General features: G+C 46.5%; 1 protein-coding gene across 1 annotated transcript in view; it reads right to left on the bottom strand.

The window, feature by feature from the left end:
• The window catches only part of HMGXB3 (HMG-box containing 3), a 32389-nt gene extending 13690 nt beyond the window's left edge, over positions 1–18699 (bottom strand). Inside the window, exons 1-11 of the mRNA XM_079968186.1 lie at positions 18479–18699; positions 16557–16704; positions 14236–14410; positions 13282–13845; positions 12821–12919; positions 11914–12045; positions 10661–11073; positions 9687–9862; positions 9226–9323; positions 7229–7327; positions 5439–5588 (exon numbers count right to left, since the gene is read on the bottom strand). Coding sequence (XP_079824312.1) covers positions 5439–5588; positions 7229–7327; positions 9226–9323; positions 9687–9862; positions 10661–11073; positions 11914–12045; positions 12821–12919; positions 13282–13845; positions 14236–14410; positions 16557–16702 — 2052 coding nt within the window. The 5' untranslated portion in view covers positions 16703–16704; positions 18479–18699. The remainder of the gene's footprint in view (positions 1–5438; positions 5589–7228; positions 7328–9225; positions 9324–9686; positions 9863–10660; positions 11074–11913; positions 12046–12820; positions 12920–13281; positions 13846–14235; positions 14411–16556; positions 16705–18478) is intronic.
• Between the last annotated feature and the right edge of the window lie 3345 nt (positions 18700–22044).

Genomic DNA, 22044 nt, shown 5'->3' with positions numbered 1-22044 from the left:
CCGGCGCCGTGTCCTCCTCTGAAGAGAAACCCTGGAACGTGCTGGCTGAAAGTGTGGGTGTGAAAAGATATTCGTCAAAATAATCCTCCGGCATGGGCCTGTGTGGGAAGAGTGCGTGGAACTCGTCTTTGAGGTAGTGCTCCTCCACCGCATAGTACGGTACCCAGCTGTTGGCGCTGGCCGGGGTACCTTCCCTGGCGAGGAGATATTCAACCCCCTCTTCCCCCCATCTCGAGTCCAAAATCTCCGTGACCTCGTTGAGCGGCCCCACCCTCGGCGACCCCCCTGTCGTGGGTGCGTCTCTAAGCGGGCTAGGAGCTGTCCCTGGCGCCTGAAACCTGTGAGGTGCCTTGTAGGGCGTGAGCACCGATCTATGAAAGACCGGGTGCATTCTGGATCCCTCCGGTAGTGTCAACCGGAAGGCACTGGGTTGATCTGTGCCTCGACTTGGTAAGGGCCTAGCTGCTTGTGTCCGAGCTTCTTCTTAGCTAAGGATCTGGCCGGCACTGCCTGGGCTGCTAACCAGACCCAGTCCCCTACCCGTATGTCCTCCCCAACTCTCCTGTGTCTGTCTGCCTGCATCTTGTACACGTGTTTAGCTAGCTCCAACTGCCTTCGGAGCTGTTCATGGACCTCCTGTAACTCTTCTGCCAATGCCTCTGCTCCCTGCGGCTCCCCCTCCCCCTCTTTCTCTAAGCCTGGGAAGGTCCTGGGATGTCACCCATTGTTGGCGAAAAACGGTGTCACCCCCGTGGACACGTGTTTCGTGTTGTTGTAGGCAAACTCGGCCAGCGGTAGATAGTCCACCCAGGTCGAGGGCTGCTGGTTAGCGTAGCATCTCAGGTACTGCTGCATGATGGCGTTGACCCTCTCCGCTTGTCCGTTGGTCTGCGGGTGTCTCGCCGACGCTAGGTTGACCTTGACGTTCAGGATCCCCATCAGCTTCTGCCAGAAACTCGAGATGAACTGGCGCCCCCTGTCGGACAGGATAGACCGTGGCAGGCCGTGCACCTTGAACACGTGGTCTATGAACAGCTTGGCTGTCTGTTCCGCTGTGGCCACCTTCGCGCAAGGAATGAAGTGCGCCATCTTGGTGAACATGTCGACTACCACGAGTACTGCTGTTTTGCCCCTCGAGCTGGGCAGATCAGTGACAAAGTCCAAGGCCACCCTCTCCCACGGTTCGGACGGGGTCTGTAGTGGTTCCAACAGTCCCGCTGGCGGTCTGTGTACTGGCTTGAACCTTTGGCATGTGTCGCACCTCGTGACGTAATCCGCGACTTCTCCCCGCATCTTGGGCCACCAAAAGTCTCTGGCTACTAATTCCACCGTCTTTTCCTTGCCGAAATGTCCGGCGCTGGGTGCGTCGTGTAGCTGTTGCAGTACTCTCGCGTGGAGTTCATCTCCCGGCACGTAGATGGCCCCTTTGTGGAGGAGCAGTCCGTCGCGTATCTGGAACTCGTCGTCCTTCGCTGTGCCACTGCGCACCTCCTCCATCTTGGATCGTGCGAAGGAATCCGTTCGAAGCTCGCGCCGTATTGCTTCCAGGTCCACGGTGGCCGAAGCGCATGCCCACACCTTAGGTGCGAAAATGTGTTTGGCCGCTACCGGTGCTGCTTCCTCCAGATACTGCGGCTTCCTGGATAGCGCATCAGCCATGATGTTGTTGTCTCCGGGGATATATTCTATCCTGAAGTCGAAATCCGCAAAGAACTCCGCCCAGCGGATGTGTCTCTGGTTCAGGAACCGCGCCGTGCGCCAGTATTCCAGGTTCTTATGGTCCATGCGAACTTGCACCGTGTGTTTGGCTCCGATGAGGAAGTGCCGCCACGCCTTGAAGGCTGCATGAATGGCCAGCAACTCTCTGTCCCAGATGGTGTAGTTCTGCTCCGACTTGCTGAGTTTCCTGGAGTAGAAAGCGCACGGCCTCCAATCCCCTTGCGGGTCTTGCTGCAACAGGACTGCCCCCACGGCTCTGTCGGAGGCATCCGTCTCAACCCTCATGGGTCTGCTGGGGTTCACATGTAGCAGTTGTTCTTCGGAAGCGAAGAGACGCTTGAGTTTCTGAAAGGACTGCTCCGCCTGCTCCGTCCAGATGAACTTCTTCTTCTTGGAGCTGAGGGTGTCCGTGATGGCCGCCGTCTGCATAGCGAAACCCTTGATAAACTTGCGATAAAAGTTGGCAAAGCCGACAAACTTCTGGACCTCCTTCCGATTGCGCGGGCTTTTCCAGTCCAGTACCGATCGTACCTTGGCGCTGTCCATGGCGATTCCCTTGTCGGACAGCTTGTAGCCCAGGAAATCCACCTCCGTCATGTCGAACTGGCACTTCTCCAGTTTGGCGTAAAGCCTGTGCTCCCGTAGTCTTTGCAGGACTTCCTTGACATCTCTCTCGTGAGCCTCCTGCGATTCCGAGAAGATCAGAATGTCGTCCAGGAAGTAGACGCACTTCTTGTAGAGGAGCCCCGCTAACACGTGATGCATGAAGGCTTGGAAGCAGTGGGAGCCATTTTGTAAACCGAACGGCATAACCCTATATTCATAGGTGCCCAAGGGCGTAAACATGGCCGTCTTCCACTCGTCGCCCTCCCGCATGCGTATAAGATTGTACGCCCCTCGTAGATCCAACTTGGTGAAGATGCGTCCCTTCCTCATCGTCGCGAGCAAGTCGTCGATCTTGGGCATCGGGAAAGCCGTGGGTTTGGTTTTCGAGTTTAAGATTCTGAAATCAACTACCAACCTCTTTTGGGGCGTGTCTTTTTTCTTCACGAAGAACACAGGACTGCCCCCCACTGCTTTGGATTCCCGGATAAATCCCCGCTTCAAGTTGTGATCTATGAACTCCCTGAGCTCTTGCAGTTCGTCTTCAGACATGGAATACAGTTTTCCCGTCGGCAGCGTCGCCCCAGGCAGGAGGTCAATCTTGCAGTCGTAGGGTCTGTGGGGAGGCAGCTTGTCCGCTTCCTTCTCGCAGAAGACCTCCAAAAACGCCTTGTACTTGTCGGGTACCGCTTGCAGCATGCCCAGTTGTAGCTGTGGGTCATCCTCTTGCCCCTTGTCCTCCTGGTTAGTCATGATGCAATGTTCTGCGCAGTAGGAGGAGCAGAAGGTCAATTTATGCTGGTACCATGCCAATGCCGGGCTGTGCCTGTCCAACCAGCTCATGCCCAATACTATGGGCGTGTCTGACAGGTGGGTGACATTGAAGCTGATGACTTCGCGGTGATTTCCAATTCGCATCACCATTGGCGGCGTTTGCTGTACCACCTGTCCTCCCAGCAATTCTCTTCCATCGACTGTCACTAGTTTCAGGGGCATCGTGGCAGGCAGAAGCGCTATGCTATGTTGCTTGATGAAATCCACTCCTATAAAATCTGCATTGCTACCAGAGTCAATGGTAATAGGGACTTCCATGGTGAGCCCATTGGGAAGCTGGAGTGCTGCGGTGAGCTGCACCACTGGTTTGGGCGGGAGGGGGTCTGTGGGCTGTAAGATTCCTGGGGACTGCTTCACTGACTCGTCTGGCTGGGCCCCAGTGGCTCTGCTTCCAGCCAGACTTCGTCATTTCCCTGCTGTGGTTCTCTCTGCTGAACTGCTTCTGTTACTGTTGCTGAGGCTGCAGTGTGCTTGTGGAGCCTCTGGGGGCACTCTTTTGCCATGTGCTGAGCACTGTCGCAGATGTAACACTTCCTGTTCCCTCTAGGAGGCTTCACTTTGGTTGCTCCCGGTGTTAGGGTTCTGGTTGCTGACTGAGCCTTGGCACCACCTATCTCCATCGGCTCCTCTCCCCCTCCCAGTGGAGGCGTGGATTGAGCGCGCGCTGAGTCCCTGGGAAAGAAAGGAGGTGCTCTCGCTGGTGTGCGTCCCCAACGCCCTTCGTCTTTGCTCCAGGGACGCTCCTCCAGACGCACCCCAATCGTCAGCGCTCTCTGGACCACTTCTTTAGTGCTCTGGGGTCTCTCCCCCCTTGTGATTTCGTCTTTCACAGCCCCGTTCAGCCCCTCCCAGAACAGGTCCCTGACGGCCGCTGAATCTTTTTCCCATCCCAGCGCGTTGACCAATGCAAAAAAGCGGGAGTGATATTGCCTCACAGTGGCTCTGCCTTGTTTCAAACCATGAATCTCTCTTCTAGCGACATCTACATCTATCGCTGATAAAAAACAAGCATCCATTGCCTTAATGAAGGCTTTCGCGTTTTGGAGGGCTGGATCATTATCTCTCCACAGATTGCGCAACCACGCTTTAGCTTCTCCATGGAGATGTGTTAGTATGAAGCCTACTTTCTCCTGCTCATCTCTAAAGTCCTTCTCCAGTAACTTTAGCGCAAAAACCACGTCTGCTCTGAAGTTAGGATATTGCTGCAGACTCCCATCGAAATGAGACACAAGGCTCCCATCGAAATGAGACACAATTAAAAGGGGAACAGTTCAGAGTTTTCCCTTAAAAGACCACTGCAGAATCACAGATAATTACACAGCACAGCATTTTAACCATGGTTAAAGGTTCAGGAACGTGCCACAATATCAGACAGTCCTTTCCAAACACTCCCCATTATTGCAGGCAAATTGTACCATCTGATTTTATCAATGGTAAGAGTTAGCTCATCACGTTAGCTGATTGTAGAGTCCTCTGCTAACCAAGATTTGTAGCCAGCTTCAAACCCTGATTAAGAGCACACCATCCAAGTAGTTTGTCAACTATGGCTAACAGTGCCAATAAAATCCTGTACCATGGTTAACTCTTAACGAGCAGTGATAATTCATGAATGAGAGGGGAAGAGCTAGGAATGGAGCATGTGATCCCAGCACCCACCCACAACCCTTCACCAAGGTTACAGTTGCAGTAAAGCAACAGCACAGAAGATTTTAAAGAAAATGCAGATTGCACAACTCTGTCACTTTGTATCAATTATGGTAAGACTAAAAGCAGCCCAGTGGCTGGGGAAACCCAGTGAGAAGGGCAGGGTACTAATTTTTTATTATTATTATTATTATTATTATTATTATTATTATTATTATTATTATTTATACCCCCTTGATTTTTTTTCCAGAATTTTTTCCAACCCCCTGAAAGTCTCCAAGAATTCTTGCTTCTACCCCACCTCACACCCCTTTTAACAGGAAACAAGCCTTACTTTTTATATAGCATAAAAACCCAAAATAAAAAACCCACAGCAGCCAAGGAATTTGTCTTCCCAAAATTAAGCCTACTTTTCTTTTGCTTTAAACAGCACTGAAAAGTAAACCAGAATGGTATCAAGAACTAATGGTTATAAAATGTAGCTTCTAAACACATTTGTCATACAACCCAGCCAGTTAATTTTACTCAGAGGCAGATCCCACCACATTCAAAACCACAGGCCAATAGGAAAGAGATTTCTAGAGTAATACACTCAATTCTAAGGAGTAACAAAAAACAAAACACCAGCCACAACTCACCAGGGATTTTGCTGTTTTCTCAGCCCTGTCTTTGGCAAGATTGTAGCCACAGCTGGGACAGATCCTTGGTTTGTGCCGATTAGTGTATATGTAACTGCAAGAAGGATTCTTACATTTCCCTCTGCCACGTAAAGTGGCCAACCCCAAGTCCTACAAAAAAAGACAGACCAAATATTTATCCAATCTGCTTTACACGTATCAGGAGGATACTAGACCTACAGAACTTGCTACACTACCCACTTTCCCTGATCACATATGTCAGAGCTGCCTCTAGGTCCCAGCTCACAGAGGATCAAGGCTAGGCTGTCGTTATGTACAAAAGTCTTTATTGAGGATTAGTTTCCATTTCAAAGCCGTAGCGCGCAGCTCTACGTCTTAAAGCCTAGACCGGCGAAGTACCGTCTGAGTCTCCTCCCCTATGACACCAGTTTAAGATCCTAGCCCTGCTCCACCTTTTACGCTGCTCTCTCCTCCTCTGGGTCCTCCTGCCCGCTGGGGCATTGCCCTTTCTGGACTCTTCCGACGCTGAGTCGCTTAGCTCCTCCCCCTCCCTCCGGCGGGCTTTAGGACCCGGTTCCCAATCCTCACTCTCTGCTGTCCCGCGCTCCTGTACATTTGAACTTGCCTCTCGCGCCAACCCAGTGACCTTCCTCCTGACCGTTACACTACTTCTGTCACTGCTTCCCTCTTCCGGGATACTGGCCGGATCTGACCTCCCCTCCGTTGTCTGACTCTCCGATGGAGGTGTGGTCAGCCCTGCCTTATCTTCTCTCCCTGGTGGGGAATGCACTGGCCCCGATCCTTGGGACTCTTCCCCCCCCACTCTGCTCTGGTGGGGAAGCTGGTCCTGATTTCCAACTACTGCTCTGGGAGTCCATGCTCCCCCCTTGCTCCTGGGGCGTTCCCCTTGGGAACCCCCTACCCCTGGCCACTGGCGCCCCCTTCTGTGAATCTTCCGATTCGCTGGAGAGGCTCATGGAATCCCTCGGTCCACTGTCCTCTTCTCCTACGCTCCCCTCGGATTCCTCCCCCTCGCTCTCCATCTCCTCTCCTCCCTGTGCCTCTGCTCCTGAACCCCTGACAACATAAAAATCAGCAATTGCATTAGTCACCACACCAACAACCACCGAAAACTGTTTGCTTCAGTACTAACAAGAATTATCACAAGCATTTAGCTAGATGATGTTCAAGCAAACAGAACAGGGTTAGGGTTGGGTGCCGGTTTTGATGAAGGGGAAAACAGAAGCAGAATTCCATTAAGATGTCATGGAAAACCGTGTTCAAAAGAGATTAATGTCAAGTAAAATAACAACCTGTACACTTTCCATTTCACTGCACTACTATGAACCACCAGTGGGTGAGAAGTGAAACCCACACATGCTCTCTGACTAGAAGCTGTGATGTTTCAGGGCAAATCAAACTGCAAATGCTTATGAATGGAAAGGGAGGTAGAAGCTGACCTAGAAACCAGTTCATAAGTGGCTGTGCAGTTCAAAGCATGGGCAACACCACCTTGTGCTTTCAGTAAAAGTCAGCACCAGTTAAGGAAGTTTATACAAGTAAACCAGCCTCAGTTCTTAGCCAATTCCTAAAATAAGAAGTTTCAAAACTTTGAAGTGCTTTGACAGTATCAAAGATGATAACCACAGCAAAACCATGGCCTACTTTTAAAAACAGACAAGGGGTTCTCATTTGAGGAAAACCATGCACCTGGTAACAGAAAGCAAAAGAGAGAGACAAAGCCACGTATTGCATTCTCCTGAGATGCTGCAGTGACAAAGAATTCTCACCAAGGTTACAGTGCAGCTGTACTTATAGGAAGGGAATACATCTGGTTTGACCTCCACCATTTTGACGTGAGATGCTGAGCTGTCTGTGCTGCCACGGAGCTTTCAATGGAGATCAAGGAGGCAAGAGAAAAATAAGACTCAAGTCATAGGCACTGTTGGAAATTCTACTAGGCTGCCATCTGTACCTGACATACTTCTGATTACCGTATTTTTCGCCCTATAGGACACACCGTCCCATAAGGTGCACCTAGTTTTTTTGGGGGGAAATAAAGGGGGAAAAATTATTTCCCCTCCAGGCGTGGGGCTGGGATGGGGGAAGCCCAAGCTTCCCCCTACCCCAGCCCCCAGAACAGGCAACTCTCCGCAAGCCGTGGGAGCCCAGCGCCGGGCTCCCGCGCCTTGCGGAGAGCTGCATGAAGTCTGGGCGTGCTGAGCTCAGCACGCCCAGCCTTCGGCATGCAGGCAACTCTCCGCAAGCCGCGGGAGCCCAGCGCAGGCTCCAACGGCTTGCGGAGATCTGCGCAAAGCCTGGAGAGCAAGAGGGGTCGGTGCGCACCAATGCCTCTCGCTCTCCAGGCTTCAGCGAAAGCCTGCATTTGCCCCATAGGACGCACACACATTTCCCCTTCATTTTTGGAGGGGGAAAAGTGCGTCCTATGGGGCGAAAAATACAGTATTTCCCTCCACATATCACCAGGACACCAGTCTCTACTTTACAGCAAAGCCCTCCCAAGGCAGCTTATATACCAAAACAAAACATGAAACATCTCATGCCAATAAAAGCAAACCATTCATATGTTTTACTATTCATTTTCACCCTTCCGTAAATATACAGCAAATTGCTGTCTGAAGGCCAGTTTGTACTATGCATGGCCTGTAAATGCAACACACAGAGGAGCACAGGAGCAGCCTAAAACTTGCAGACAGAAGGCAACCCTAGCATTTCCCCATAATTATGCCTAACATTCCCATAGGTTATGATCTGCACAAATAGTGAACAAAGGCTGAAAACATATGCTGGAACTTGAGTAGGCCCAGCTCATAGAACTGTCTGCCACAGATTTGGGGTGGATGGATTATGTGAGCAGAGTTTATTAATTATGAAGTCTACAGACAAATCTTACAGTTCATACAACACATGGTGAGAAGGTTGTAAGCAAAGTCAAGTCTTGTTCCCAGCATGAACTGGCCTTGAAACGACTTCACTAGCAATAGAACAGGCCAGAATACTCTCTCTATACAGTGGTGCCCCGCAAGACGAATGCCTCGCTAGACGAAAAACGCGCAAGACGAAAGGGTTTTTCGTTTCTTGAGTTGCTTCACAAGACGAATTTCCCTATGGGCTTGCTTCGCAAGATGAAAACGTCTTGCGGGTTTGCTTCCTTTTTCTTAAAGCCATTAATACCCGGGGAATCCGCGCTCCACAAGACGAAAAAATCACAAGACGAAGCAACTCGCGGAACGAATTAATTTCGTCTTGCGAGGCACCACTGTATATACACTGAAATTTCCCCTAGAGACCAGGATGAGGAAAGGCCAGCTCAAACCCCCCACTCTGCACTCTGGTCCAAACACATCCTCTCAAGTCAAGCTACCTTGTTATGAGGATAAAATGGAGGGGTGGGGACTATGTATACAGTCTGTGATTCTTAGAGGAAGGGTGGGATTAAAGTGCATAATAGATAAATAATAAAGCAATTAAAAAGATTACACAGTATCACATATGCTACTGAGTATTTTTTTTTAAATTTAGGAAGCATTTGCAAAGTATAATGCAAGAAGCATTTCCAAGCTCCTGAAGTTCATACTCATGGCCCAAGGAATAGAAATCTGTAGGCCAGAGCCTGATGTTTGCAGGATAAGCCACACTAAATTAAACAAGTTATGTAAACTAAATTTCCCCCCACTTTACATGAAAAAACTGAACTCTTTAACATGCTAACAATTACATTCCTAGACAATAGAAGAGGATGAATTTAGGCAAAAACCACCATTACCTTGTGCTCTACAACACTGGGTGGTTGCAAGGGAGACTGTCCCAGCTGCTTCAGAGTGCTAGGCTTCAGTCCTGAGATTCTTACACAGGAGTTTTTTTCTTAAATAAAAAACAAGCATGGAACATTTAAGATATGTGAACAATACACATCAATATGTTGCATTTTATCCTGACTGGTCTAGCAAATGCAGTGTGGGATGTGGTGTAGCAAAATCATGTTTGAATCTCAAAGAGACCAAAGCACAAATGTGCAGGCTCTCTTTTCTTACAAGCATTTGTGAAACTGACAGTCCTGGAAACATAAAACTGCTTTGATGGGAAATCATGATCCAAGCCTTCTCGTCATTAAGAGGCACTCACAGTCACACCCCGCCAGCATAATTCTAGGTACAACAATTCATGTCCTGCCATTCAGAAAACCCAGTTTCCCTCACCACACACAAACAGTAACCCTTGTTTTACCATTGTTTGTAAATGGCTGCCTGCAAGCAGGCTGCTCTGTGTTGGTTTCTCTTGCCACACTGACAGGGGCAGGCAAAATTGCCCTCGTAGGTCTTGCTGCGGCCAACAAGGAAGGCTTGGGCTTGGCTTTGCTCTTCTGCTCCTGCCCTTTGGGTGCAGTGCCAAGAGCATCAGCTCTGAAAAGAGAAGAAAAGCAGTTGAGAATTCCACAGTTCAGCTATGCCAGAGGCAGTCACAACCTGCTAGAGAAGCAAGGTGGCAGCCTTGTAATTTATCTGAGGCTTGCCATCTGTCAAAAAAGAGGCACTAAAATATAGATAGCATTGACTCAAAGGTGTCAATGCAAACGTGCTAAAAGAGCTACTCTGAGAAGCCTGGAAGGCAAAAACGTCCTTGGAGCGCACCAAGAAAATCATTTGGAGCCAAAAGTGTAATTAGCAGTGCAAGACATGTGTGGCGTTTGCCTCCTAGGTGGGTCATAAGGACAGGGTTAAAATGAGTGTGATGTGATTGGCCAGTGGAAACTGATAGGAGGAGTTAGAGTGAGAGTTGGAGTTGTGTGAAAGTCAGTTGAAAGTGGGGAGTTGGAGAAGGAAGAGTGAGGAACAGTCTGTGGGTTGGTCGAGTTGTGTGGTGAGAGAGTGAGAGGAATTGTTAGGTGGAGTCAGATAGTTAGTTGGGATAATCAGTTTGAAGTTGTTAGGAACATTGGGTCAGTAAATAAACTAAGATTAAGAAACTGCCAAGAAAAATTAATTGAAACCATAAGCTTGTTGATGCCTATAAAATAAACTTGATTATTTGTTAATGTTAACAATTGACTGGACTCCGTGTGTACCCGTGAGAAACGGGTTGGTGGCAGCGAAGAAAGCAATCACAGTGGTGGCACAGGGTCAATAGACCGTCAAACATCCGGGGACCCTGTGTGATCGCCACAACATGCAATGTCTATATTTCACACAAAATCAACTTACTCTGTTGGATGTTTCGTGGCAGAAGCTGGATTTGAAAGGGAGCTGGCAGCACTCGCTACCTCCACCAATGCCTGTGCCCCCAGCCCTTCATTCTCCCTGTCCTTCTGTACAATGCCCTCTTGAAGTTGAATAACAGCCGTGGCGATACCTTGCTCCTCTGGCTGCATGTTGTTTGCAAGGATGTGAGCCTCCGAGATGATCACTTCTTCCCATTCCGTTTCCTGCACCTGCTGCCCAGAAGGGGCAGCATTCAGAAGCTGAGTAACTGCTTCAGAGCTCTCCAGCATAGATTTGGAGGAACTGTCGTGAACCACAGCCTGTCCCAAAGCTAATGGCTGCTGACTTTTTTTGGGCCCCAATGTTTTTAAAGGCACACCGGAAGTTGGCTCAGTTTTGCCTTTAGGCTGTTTCTCCTGAAAGGCAAAGCACATTCAAAGTCAGCATCACATATACTTCATATTGCATTAAAATCCATTCAGTCAATAATAATTGGCAGACATGGAGAATGAAAACACGGAATTCTCCAGGGCTGAAAATGTGGAATGAATATCAACCCGTCAAATAAGCTGATGTGAAACCATATTAAAAAAAAAAAAGGATTTCTCTTTCTTTGAGCAATTCAGCTAATTTGAAATAGGCATACTTACTTTTAAAAAAACAAAAACAAAAACCTTTGGGACAACAGGAAATACACACTGATTCTTGATTTCATCAGGCACTAGTGCCTTGGGCTTTAATTTGTATTGTGGATTATATATTTTTATGTGCATTTAATAGGTCAAAAGGAGGGATATGAAATCTTTGAATAAATAACTAAATAAGAATGGTTGATCAAGTATCATTCTTCACTTTCATTTAACTATCAACTGTGCCAAGCCAGAGCAGGAGGGGAGGAGCTCAGGTTTTTATCACAGCAGTTCAAAAATGAACTTAATGGTTTTAAAAGGAGTTAGAGCAGAAAGCAATGGCTGATTTCAGTTTATTAGACGCAACTCAGCCTGAGATAGAAAAAGGACACCCCAAAGAAGTTTTCCAATTGTAGAATTATGAAAAGAAGGAAATTGCTTTGACTATTTTTGACAGTATGGAGTCAACCCTATCCACATACTTCTTGCCAAGAACAAACGCTCTGAAGACTCACCATTTCAACAAATAAACCATTCCATAGCCTTACTTACTTTATGCATTAAAAGCCAAGAATAAACACAAAAAGCGAGGTGCAAGGTCACATTTCCTAAAATCTGAAAACATACCTTTGGGATCCATTTGCCTCCCAGAAAGTTCCCACACATTGGACATTTGAGTGGCTTGTGTCTGGTCACGTATGTGAATGTACAACCAGGGTTGGTGCAATTCCCATGCCCTCTGCGGGTGTAGGTAGTTGTCTGAAGTGAGAGGGTGTGGATTATTTTGCTAGAACTACATCACAACTGTAAGTTTCCTTCCTGTCCTTAAGTATATTCAAACATCATTAAAAGACTGTATCATGACAGTAGCATAGAATCACTCCCATTACTTCACTTGGATCCCTGTTCTGCAAGGCAACTAGGGCAGATCATTTTACCCAGAGTTATCGGGTTGATAAGCCAGAAATACTGCAATTTTCACTTTTGATGATACTAAAATGCTAAGAAGTGTAACTTTAAAAACAACCACCCAGCTCACATTCTGTAATTCACACAAAACAGTTGTCAAAAGTGAGCATGGCCACACAGACAAAAAGCACAACATAGATGCATACCCACAGACAGACAGACAGACATCCACAACTGTTCTACCTCACCAGCAATGAAGGTTGTTGTTGTTGTTGTTTTAAAAGAATTGTAGCCTGCTATTGGAGGCCTTTTCCAAGCCAAATTATGGCATGAGTTGCATTTTCGGAAGAGTCACAGGTGAGGAGGGCAGGATTAACCCTCATCACCTCATGTACTGTATGTTGCATATATGCAAAGGTTCTGGGTTTAGACCCTAGTGTCTCCTGTAAAAGGACTGGAAAACCCAAAGAACTGAAAATCCAGAGAAACAGTAATATTCTAAAAGACTGATTGTCTGATTCAGTATAAGACACTGGCTTAGTGTGTTCTAGACCTAACTAAAAACAATGCATGAAAAATGAAGCGCCTTTCCAAGAGAGATGGCATCAGCGCTTCCTTTACTGACCAGTTTGATTGATGTTGGATTTTCCAAAGCAGAATGGGCTGACAGAGGTAGCATAATGAACTGTGCAGTAGGCGTTGACGAATTACTTTCTTCTCTGTCCTACAAGAGAAGAGAGAAGCGGGTTGCGTGTGTTTTCTATGTTCTAGCAATTTTACTGCACGTCCTCCCCGCCCCATTAATATAAAATTCACAAAACACAGTATGCCAAAACAACAGGGCAGTGGTAGTTAAGACCTACAGATGCAGCCATCTTGATCTGTTGAATAAGCTACAGGACTGGATAAATTTTGTTTTGCAATTATTCAAGTGTGAGACCAGCAACAAGAATAAGGCTGCAATCTAGGCAGATTACATTAGGTATCTGTCCCATTGAACCAGTGGAATTTATTTCCCAGTAAAAATGCACTGGATCACCCAGTAAGGAAAGCCAAGAGGAAAAAACTTTCAAAAGCTTTACTTACTCTTCTGGTCACCACAGCTACAACAGAGAGACCCTCTGAAGGCTGTGGTTGGGTCACAGCAATGCCCCCATTGGAGGCATCCGAACTGTTTACCAGGGTCTCTTCAATAACCACGCTAGCTGCTTGATAGGGATAGCCATCGCTTACTTCCAAAGAGGCTTCATCCAGGAGAACATCTCCAGCCCCTTTGTGTGCATCAGGTCTGACATAATGAGACAAGATCTCTGATGCAACAACTTCTTCTATTGTGTCTGACTGAACAAATGAGGCTGGGTCTTCTGAAACCCCTTCAATGGCAATGCACTGCTCAGCAATGCCAATGTGGCTGGAATCTACAGAGAGGATGTTCTGCACGGTGCTGTGGGAAACACCTGTGACATTGGTAGAAGCTGTCAGTCCTTCTGATGCTGTTTGGCCCTGGGTGACGCAGAGTTCCAAGTGCTGCTTGCTTCTCTCCTCCTGGAGAGAGCCTTTGGGGATAATTATGTAATCTGAACGCGGGAGGATTTTACGGAAACCTGGAATGTCTGGAACCACAGCAGTCAGGGAAGACAACTTTGAGTTCTATGGAAAAGGGCAAACAAGGGGCATGAGGACACATCAGTTTGGCTATTTTAACGCATTCCTGGCATATCAAATAAGCCGCAAAAGCAAAATTCTACCAAGACTTCCTTATCGGTAGCAAAGCATACAGATAAGGTATGCACACATACCTCAAACGTGTGTGTGGTCATTTCAGGACCTCAATGAAACTTAGATGCTTCTCCATACTAAAAAAAGTTATTCCTGGCTACCTCTAAACACAGTACTGTGTAAGTAGCAGACTTTAGAAAAAGCAAGTAAAAGGCCATGATGCTTAAAGTATTGTATTTCTTGCTGGTTTCGATATATAGCAAAACATAATATTTGCATGCCAGTAGGTGCCATGAAAGGTAGCTACTTAGGATGAATTACCGGGTCTAGACCTTCTTTTTCTAATTTGGCCTTCTCCAAATAATAACTCTTCTCAGCCACACTGAGCAGCTTCCAACTCTCACTGATCTTCTTGTTAATTTCAGACTGGGGAAGATGTGGGAGCTCCTGCTGAACTTTCAGGTATATGTCATAATAATATAGAAGGTACGCAGATCTGGAAAGCAAGCAAATACCAGACTTTTACAGCCAGTCACAAATTACAGTGACAGCAAACAAATCCACTTAACCCGGGCTAGCCCAGCAATTACAGGTTTGCTTTAAAATAAACATTCAGAAAATAAAAAGGTGTTTTGTAAAGAGAAACACATTAAGATTGAAAGAGGTATTTGGTAAACAACAGTCCAACCCTATACATGATTACTTGGAAGCAACTTCAGTGGGGGAATTCGGATGTCACACTAAGCCATAGATGAGCATGACAAAGATGAGCCACAGTGAGCTTTGAGTTTGCATCCTCCGCCCTCTCCTCTTCACTGTCCAGAAGAAGCTTTTGCTTAGTCATGGTTTGTTTTGAGATCTAGAGCAACAAACTTGTGTTTTAATATTAATCATGATTTTTCCTGAAACAAGCCAACTTCAAACTGTGGGTTAGGAAGCAGGCTTGTTTAAAGAAAACTATTGTTTCCCTCTTTAGTTCATGTGTCCATTCCTCTCTCTCTATGTCTAGAGAGAAGTTGTCTCCCTCTCAACTTTGGTCACCCAGTCAGAAAATTGACAATCGGTTCAAGACACAGGTTAAAAAAAGTACTTCTTCCACACAACTGATGACTAATTTTTAGAATTAATCACTATGGTATGTGAGGATGGCCAGTAAGATAGCTTTTAAAAGGATTGGTCACATGCATGGAAATCAGCTCTATCCCAGGCTAAATGGAACCTCCGTATTCCTATGTATTATTTTTCCTGCTGGGTATCTGCAGATTTACATCACTAGTGAATCCTGTATCATGCAATGCTTTTCCCCCTCCCAGCCTGAGTCCTGGATTAGCAAAGAAGAAAAGCAAGAAGCTTCTGCACATGAGGCCTTTATTTCATGCCTGTCATGATCACTCACAGAGCTAGAGTTGCCATGGACCCAGTCACAATGAGGGGCTTATTCCACGTAACATAAAGCCTTAACTTTCACACCCGGTCCCATTCAACCTACTATTTCAGTCCCAAAGCCCTTCATTTACAATATTATCTATTCTGGCACTCAGATGAGTACTGCAGGAACTGAACCCAAGAAAAACAGAGGAAATGACTGTGAGAGGGACAGAATGAGTGTTGGCAAGGGACTGTCTGACCTAAACTCACTTTTCTTTTTACGCCTAAGAAGAGTACAAGGGGCATCCAAGCATTTATTTACAAACCAGCTAATACACTCTCTACGCTGCTGTAAACTGTTCTTTTACTGTAAACAAGACAAGAGTTCTCTCAAGCACTCAAAGAGCTTGAATTATTTCTGAAACAAACTTAGTTTTCCCACCACAAATTTACAAAGCACACTACATTCCTGCTGCCCTTGTACGTTCAGGGAGAGATCTAACATAGAGCAAAAGGGCATCTGCTCATGCAAGGAGGATTCTCCTTCCTTTCGTTCACCCCACTGGTAGGTCTCAAGCCCCCACAAAATCTACTCTGAAGGGTTGGAACAAGGTGATAGAGGAGGTAGAATTTTTTTTTTGTCTCATTGTGCAAGCAGATTTGCTTTGCACAAGCAGGTGGACATTACTGGGTGTCACTAAGTTCTGGAACAAATCCAACACTTTAACCTTTCTTATTGCTCTTATAGCAAAAGATATCCAAATTTTCAGATACACTGGCACTGTCTTATCTCCAGTGATGATGTTATGTTTTTCAATTAAGATCCATGGCAGAGTGATTTCTATTCTCAGGCCTAAGGCCCTGTTGATTTTTCTTACCTCTTTACAAAGGAGACCTACTTTACTGAAATATTTAACTAGCTAACAGAGGATGAGTGCAGACAAGTGCACAGAATTCAAGACAGACTAGAGGGTGGACTAGCAGAAAAGGGGTGGAGTAGTCTGTGCCCAGCAAAGAAACCAAATCACTGCAAAAGGAGGAAATCCCCCTCTTCCCAAGGCAGAAAACTGCTAGAGGAGGGATGGAGCTTTCTGGCCCACCTCTGCTGCCCATCTCACCCTGCAGACTAGCAAAAAATTTTGCCGGCTAGTTACTTTTGTGGACTTCTACAAAGCTGACATTTTTGGAAAAGGAATGCACACTAAAAAAAAGTTATCTTAGATGGAAAGCTCTTCATACGATATACATCCATTTAGGAGGGAAATATCACCCACCTGGGCTTCTTAGTCTTTTCCCCTTGATCTCCAGGACTTCTATATTTCTTCTTCTTTTTAGATGGCACCGGAGAAGCAAAGGTGTATGTGCTTTCTATTTCCTCCATTACTACAGTAACTTCACTGCCATCATATGGAGCTTCCATTGCTATGGAAAAATTCTAAGAAGTTATACACTCTTCAAATCATTACTGGTCATAAAACCCTAACAATAATCATCAAAGCTGAAAGATCCATGCTGAGTTTGAACTATTGCTTTCAAAACATAGTACAGAAATTGAATGTATTTCTGACATCCTCCAGGCATTGTGAGATCTAAATGTCTCTTGAAACTGGACACTCAAATTGAGCCCTAAGCAGCTACCAGTCAATGTATTGAGAGCATTTGTAAAATAAGCCTAAAGCTATTTCACACACAATTGCTTCATACATGGATATTACTTATTACACATTATTCTGTTGCATGCACATGTAGCAAAGGTACATCAAACAGCAGATGTACAACACGTGCACAGTTGCAATTGCCTTATAGGCATAAATCAGATGACAACATACATCCAGTTACCCTACATAGAAGTAATGCTGGTGTAGAAAATAAAATTGCTCTGTTTGAAGCAGCCCTTAGAATCTGAACTGGTTTATTATGGTTGAATGTTTCATTTTAAAAAGTGCAGCTGTTCATTCATGAATACAGCAGCAAAACATGAGGACTAAGCATGGTGATTTGTAACGCACTAAAACTTTGAAATCTGCCCCAATAGTTTATGGTTTTTTTCTGCCCAGTAACATGTTTAAAGCATATGTTTACAGTGGCTCCCTTGAAAAAAAACCCTAAATGATAATGGTAGTGCTTTTTTATATATAGAAAAAAAGGTGCCGGTATTCACCATGAAATTGTTACAGTACACCTTTAACATGGCGGGGCGGGGGGGAGGTTCCAGTACTGTGCACCCTTGAGTGCACCAAGAGAAAAAGCACTGGACAATGCCATCCTATATACATGTAATTATATTCAAAATAAAAAAATGTTAGTCTCAGTATATAGATAAGAGTTACATAAAGTAAGGATATTTACACTAAAGTCAAGAGGGCCTTTCTCTGTAGCAGCCATAAGCAATAGGAAGTACTTGCCTCAATCAAAATTGTGTCCCCACTTTGTTTGTATAGAAGCAAGCTTAGGAATGTTTCAGTTGCCCCCCTTTTAGTTGAAATAAACACCAGAGCCTGTCTCAAAATAATAGAACCCAGAGCCATCCAATGCAGTCAAATAGTGGGAGATTCAAAACAGGCAAAACCAGAGCTTTTTTTCAGCTGGAACTCAGTTCTGGCACATCTCAGGTGGGTGCCACTGCAATTATAAGAGAACAGAGGAGGCATTCATGGTGAGTACCAACGCCTATTTTTCTAGAAAAACAGCACTGGGCAAAACCTTCCATTTCAGAGTGCAGCATGAACTATGGAATTCACTACCACAAGATGCAGCACCCTCCACCAACTTGGCATGCCTTAACATGTGATCAGACAAGATAAAGCTGTCAAGGGGTATACAACGCTCTCCAGTATCAGAGGCAACACTTATATTTATTTAACAGAATCCGTTCTGCACTTATTTGTATAACCGCAAACGGCAGCAAACTGCAAGAAGATGCAAACAGCGGGCAGGTGCCGCTGCGCTCAGCTGCCGCTTGTGGGCTTCCTGCCAAGTCATCTGGCTGGCCGTGCGAAAACAGAAGGAGGGGCTGGGTGGGCATTTGGGGATGCGAGCGGCAGGGTCCCCAAAGTCAGCCCCCCGCTCCCCCAGCCCCACCCGATACCCTCCTGTCAGCCCCCAGCGCCGCCGCCCACACTCCACGCCCCGCTCTGCCGGCGCTTCTGCTATTAAAGGCGAGAGCGAGGCCGGACTTGCCCCGACCGGGACTCACTTGGTGGCGCGGGACGAGCCGCTCATACGAGCCCAGCGGAGAAGAGCCCCGCCGCCCGCGCATACCGGGCGGCCACGGCCAGGCCGCTTCGCTCACGCCTCGCGAGGAAGCCTCTCAGCGGAGCCCGGCGCCTCCATAGCTGTTCAACGCCTTGCTAAGAGCAGCTCCAGAGCACAGCTTTAAGCACCAGCGCCGTGCCGGAAGTTCTGCTCCCGAGAGTTCTTCCCGGGTCTATAGGTCACCGGGCCGGCGAACATTCGGGCGAATAGGCAGGCAGGCCGATTGCCGCGGGCGAAAACCATAGAGTTACGGTAACAGCGGCAGGGAGGAGGGAACCGAGGGGCTATCTAGGAGAGGAGAGAAGGTTATGGAGTTGAATGCGCCCCTTGCGGGAGGGAGGTTTGTTGGATGCTCAGGGCGTCTATAGAACAAGAATCTTGGTGCGGCTGTAAAGGGGCAAAAGTCGTGCTACTCGAGGGCGAGGTGGTTGCTCGCCAGGTGTTAGAGTTGTGGAGTTGGAAGGGACCCCGAAGGTGATCCAGTCCAACCCCCGGCGATGCAGGAATCTCAAATAGATCATACATGACAGATGGCTATCCAACTTCAAAAAACCTCCAAGGAGTTCACCGTCTCTTGTGGGAGTCTGTTCCACTGTCGAACTGACAGAAAGTTCCTCCGGATGTTTATAGTTGGAATCTCCTTTCTTGTAGCTGGAATCCATTGGTTTGGATCCTAGCCTCCGGAGCACGAAAAAACAACCTTGCTCCATCTTCCATGTGACGCAACAAGCTCACAAAAGGAATAAACCCACTATTAGCTATTCTTAGTGTTTAATGCTTGTGGCACAACTAGAGTCAGGCAGCAGAAATAAAACAGAAAATGGTAACCTCTCTTTTTTTCATCCTTACACTATATGAGTGGTTCAAAACACTAGAATCATAGAGTTAGAAGGGAGCTCAAATGTCATCTAGATACTCATGGGTGTAACCAAGGGGGCTAGGGAGGTGCAGCTGCCCCCCTCCCATTCAATAAAATTCAATAAAAATAAATAGCAAAGTGAGGTTCTGCCCCCCCAACAAAATATCTGCCCCTCCACAAAAATCCTGACTACACCCATTCATTCATTCATTTAATTAATTTATATATAGTCTTATACCCAGGGGCTTCGGGACACGGGTGGCACTGTGGGTTAGACCACAGAGCCTAGGACTTGCCGATCAGAAGGTCGCGGTTCGAATCCCCACGACGGGGTGAGTTCCTGTTGCTCGGTCCCTGCTCCTGCCAACCTAGCAGTCCAAAAGCACGTCAAGTAGATAAATAGGTACCGCTCTGGCGGGAAGGTAAATGGCGTTTCCGTGAGCTGCTCTGCTTCGCCAGAAGCGGCTTAGTCATGCTGGCCACATGACCCGGAAGCTGTACGCTGGCTCCCTCGGCCAATAAAGCGAGATGAGCACCACAACCCCAGAGTCAGCCACGACTGGACCTAATGGTCAGGAGTCCCTTTACCTTTTACCCAGGGGTCTCAGGGTGTTTCACAGAATAAAATCAAGATATAAAACCACAAAATACATAATAAGAATAAAAACGACCCAATAGCCTCCCCCCAAAAAATGTTTTTTTAAAGGGCATGGGATGCAAATCAGATCAACCAAAGGCCTGGTTAAAAGGGAACATTTTTGCCTGGCACCTAAAAGTGCATAATGAAGGCGCCAGGTGAATGCCCCTGGCGAACATTTCATAGACAGGGAGGCACTGCAGAGAAAGCCCATTCTCGTGTTGCCGCCCATGTAGGTACTGCTGTAGTGGGGTATGGAAGCCTGATGGTATTGCTAAGGAGAGAACAGCCCGTGGGTGAAGTGTTGTATCCCCACTGCACATTGTCAAGTCACATCTCATTTGCTTTTGCAACCCTATTGAACATTTCCTACAGTTTCAAATTGTTCCTCAGCAAAGTCCATGTCATTGGTCCAAACCATTGTACGTGAACATGAATCTCAAAATGTGAACATTTTCCCACATGCTTTACTTCTCTTCAGATGACATTAGTGCATGGGGCTACTCTGTTTTTTGTTTTTGCTGTCTTCCCGCCAAGTAGCATAACACAGATCAAGTAGTGCCTGTCAAAAGCAGGAATGGTGGACAAAACCTGCTTCGCAACCCTTTCTTGGAACAGAAAGCATTGCGGAAATTGGGCCCCCACATCTTCTGACTGATTTATCATTAACCCGAAGTGCTACTTATAAACAAGGCTTTTGAAAACTTGGGGCTTCCTCCCTTAGTTTACTTGCCTTTTAAGGACTTTTATATTACTCTTGTTTCCTTTAGTGTCCCCCAGCCAACTATCATTATGTTGCACCTGTAGTGGAATCAAGCAGAACATGCAAACATACAAAATGGGAACTGTGAGGAAAGCCAACTCTACAACCGGTTCTTAGAAAATAATGCATTAAGAGGAAATGATATCAATGAAGTGCTTCTAATTAAGTTATATCCTTTCCTAAACAATATACACTGGCCACAGGTGGTATGGACCTGGTCCAGACACTTAAACCAAAATATTTAGGTGAGTTAGGAAAGAAGTTCCAGATTCTAATGGTGTTTTTATAAAGTAGAGATTATAGTGATGTGAAGACCTTGCCTCGCTGTTCCTCCACCACCCACCCACCCAATCAGTGAGTACAACTGATAGCGTGGTCCAAAGTTCACTCACTTCTTATGCTATTGATGTGGATTTAATATGTTAGGGAGGCATTTCCTAAAATAGGGAGTCAATCCACTCCACACCAGCTGTCCACCTCTTCACACATATGGGAATATTTTGCTTGAGAAGAGAATTGGATACAAACTGGAGACAGCTGTGCTATTTCTTGAGCCAGTTCATAGTGCTGTTGGGGATGTTCCTAGGGAAAATATAGGTAAATGGCCCACACAATCTAGGAGATGGTTGAAAAAATGACTCATCGTTCCCCTCTCCAGCCAGAGATAAAGAGCCAGCTAGCTGTGAGGAGCTAACAATAAAAGTGGTTTCTGAGATGTGGACAGGCTGTTAGCTGCAAGAGCCTGAGAGACATGCCACCCTGATACAATGGAACCTCTGGTTACAAACTTAATTCATTCCAGAGGTCCATTCTTAACCTGGAACCGTTCTTAACCTGAGGTACCACTTTAGCTAATGGGGCCTCCCGCTGCTGCCGTGCGATTTCTGTTCTCATCCTGGGGCAAAGTTCTTAACCCAAGGTACTACTTCCAGGTTAGCGGAGTCTGTAACCCGAAGTGCTTGTAACCCGAGGTGTTTGTAACCCGAGGTACCACTGTATTACCTTTATGACTTTAAATCATGGCTTCACTGTGCTTTCCTTTGCAAGGCAGGGAGACAAGTAGCATCATACTTGCATGAATCATCTCAACAAAAATGTTGCAAGTCCCATGTGTGGGATGTATCTTGGGTAATCGGCCACTTTGCAATAGGGTGCCACTCAGGAGATGCGACCACAAATCAAGAGACTTAACATACAATGAGACTTGCTAAATAGTAAGTATCACCATTGGTCTCCACAAAATAAAAT

Source organism: Podarcis cretensis (genome assembly GCF_951804945.1).
Source record: "Podarcis cretensis genome assembly, chromosome: 2".
NCBI classification, from domain to species: Eukaryota; Metazoa; Chordata; class Lepidosauria; order Squamata; family Lacertidae; genus Podarcis; species Podarcis cretensis.
The sequence above is the reverse complement of the archived record's forward strand: the minus strand, read 5'-3'. Positions and strand labels throughout refer to the sequence as shown.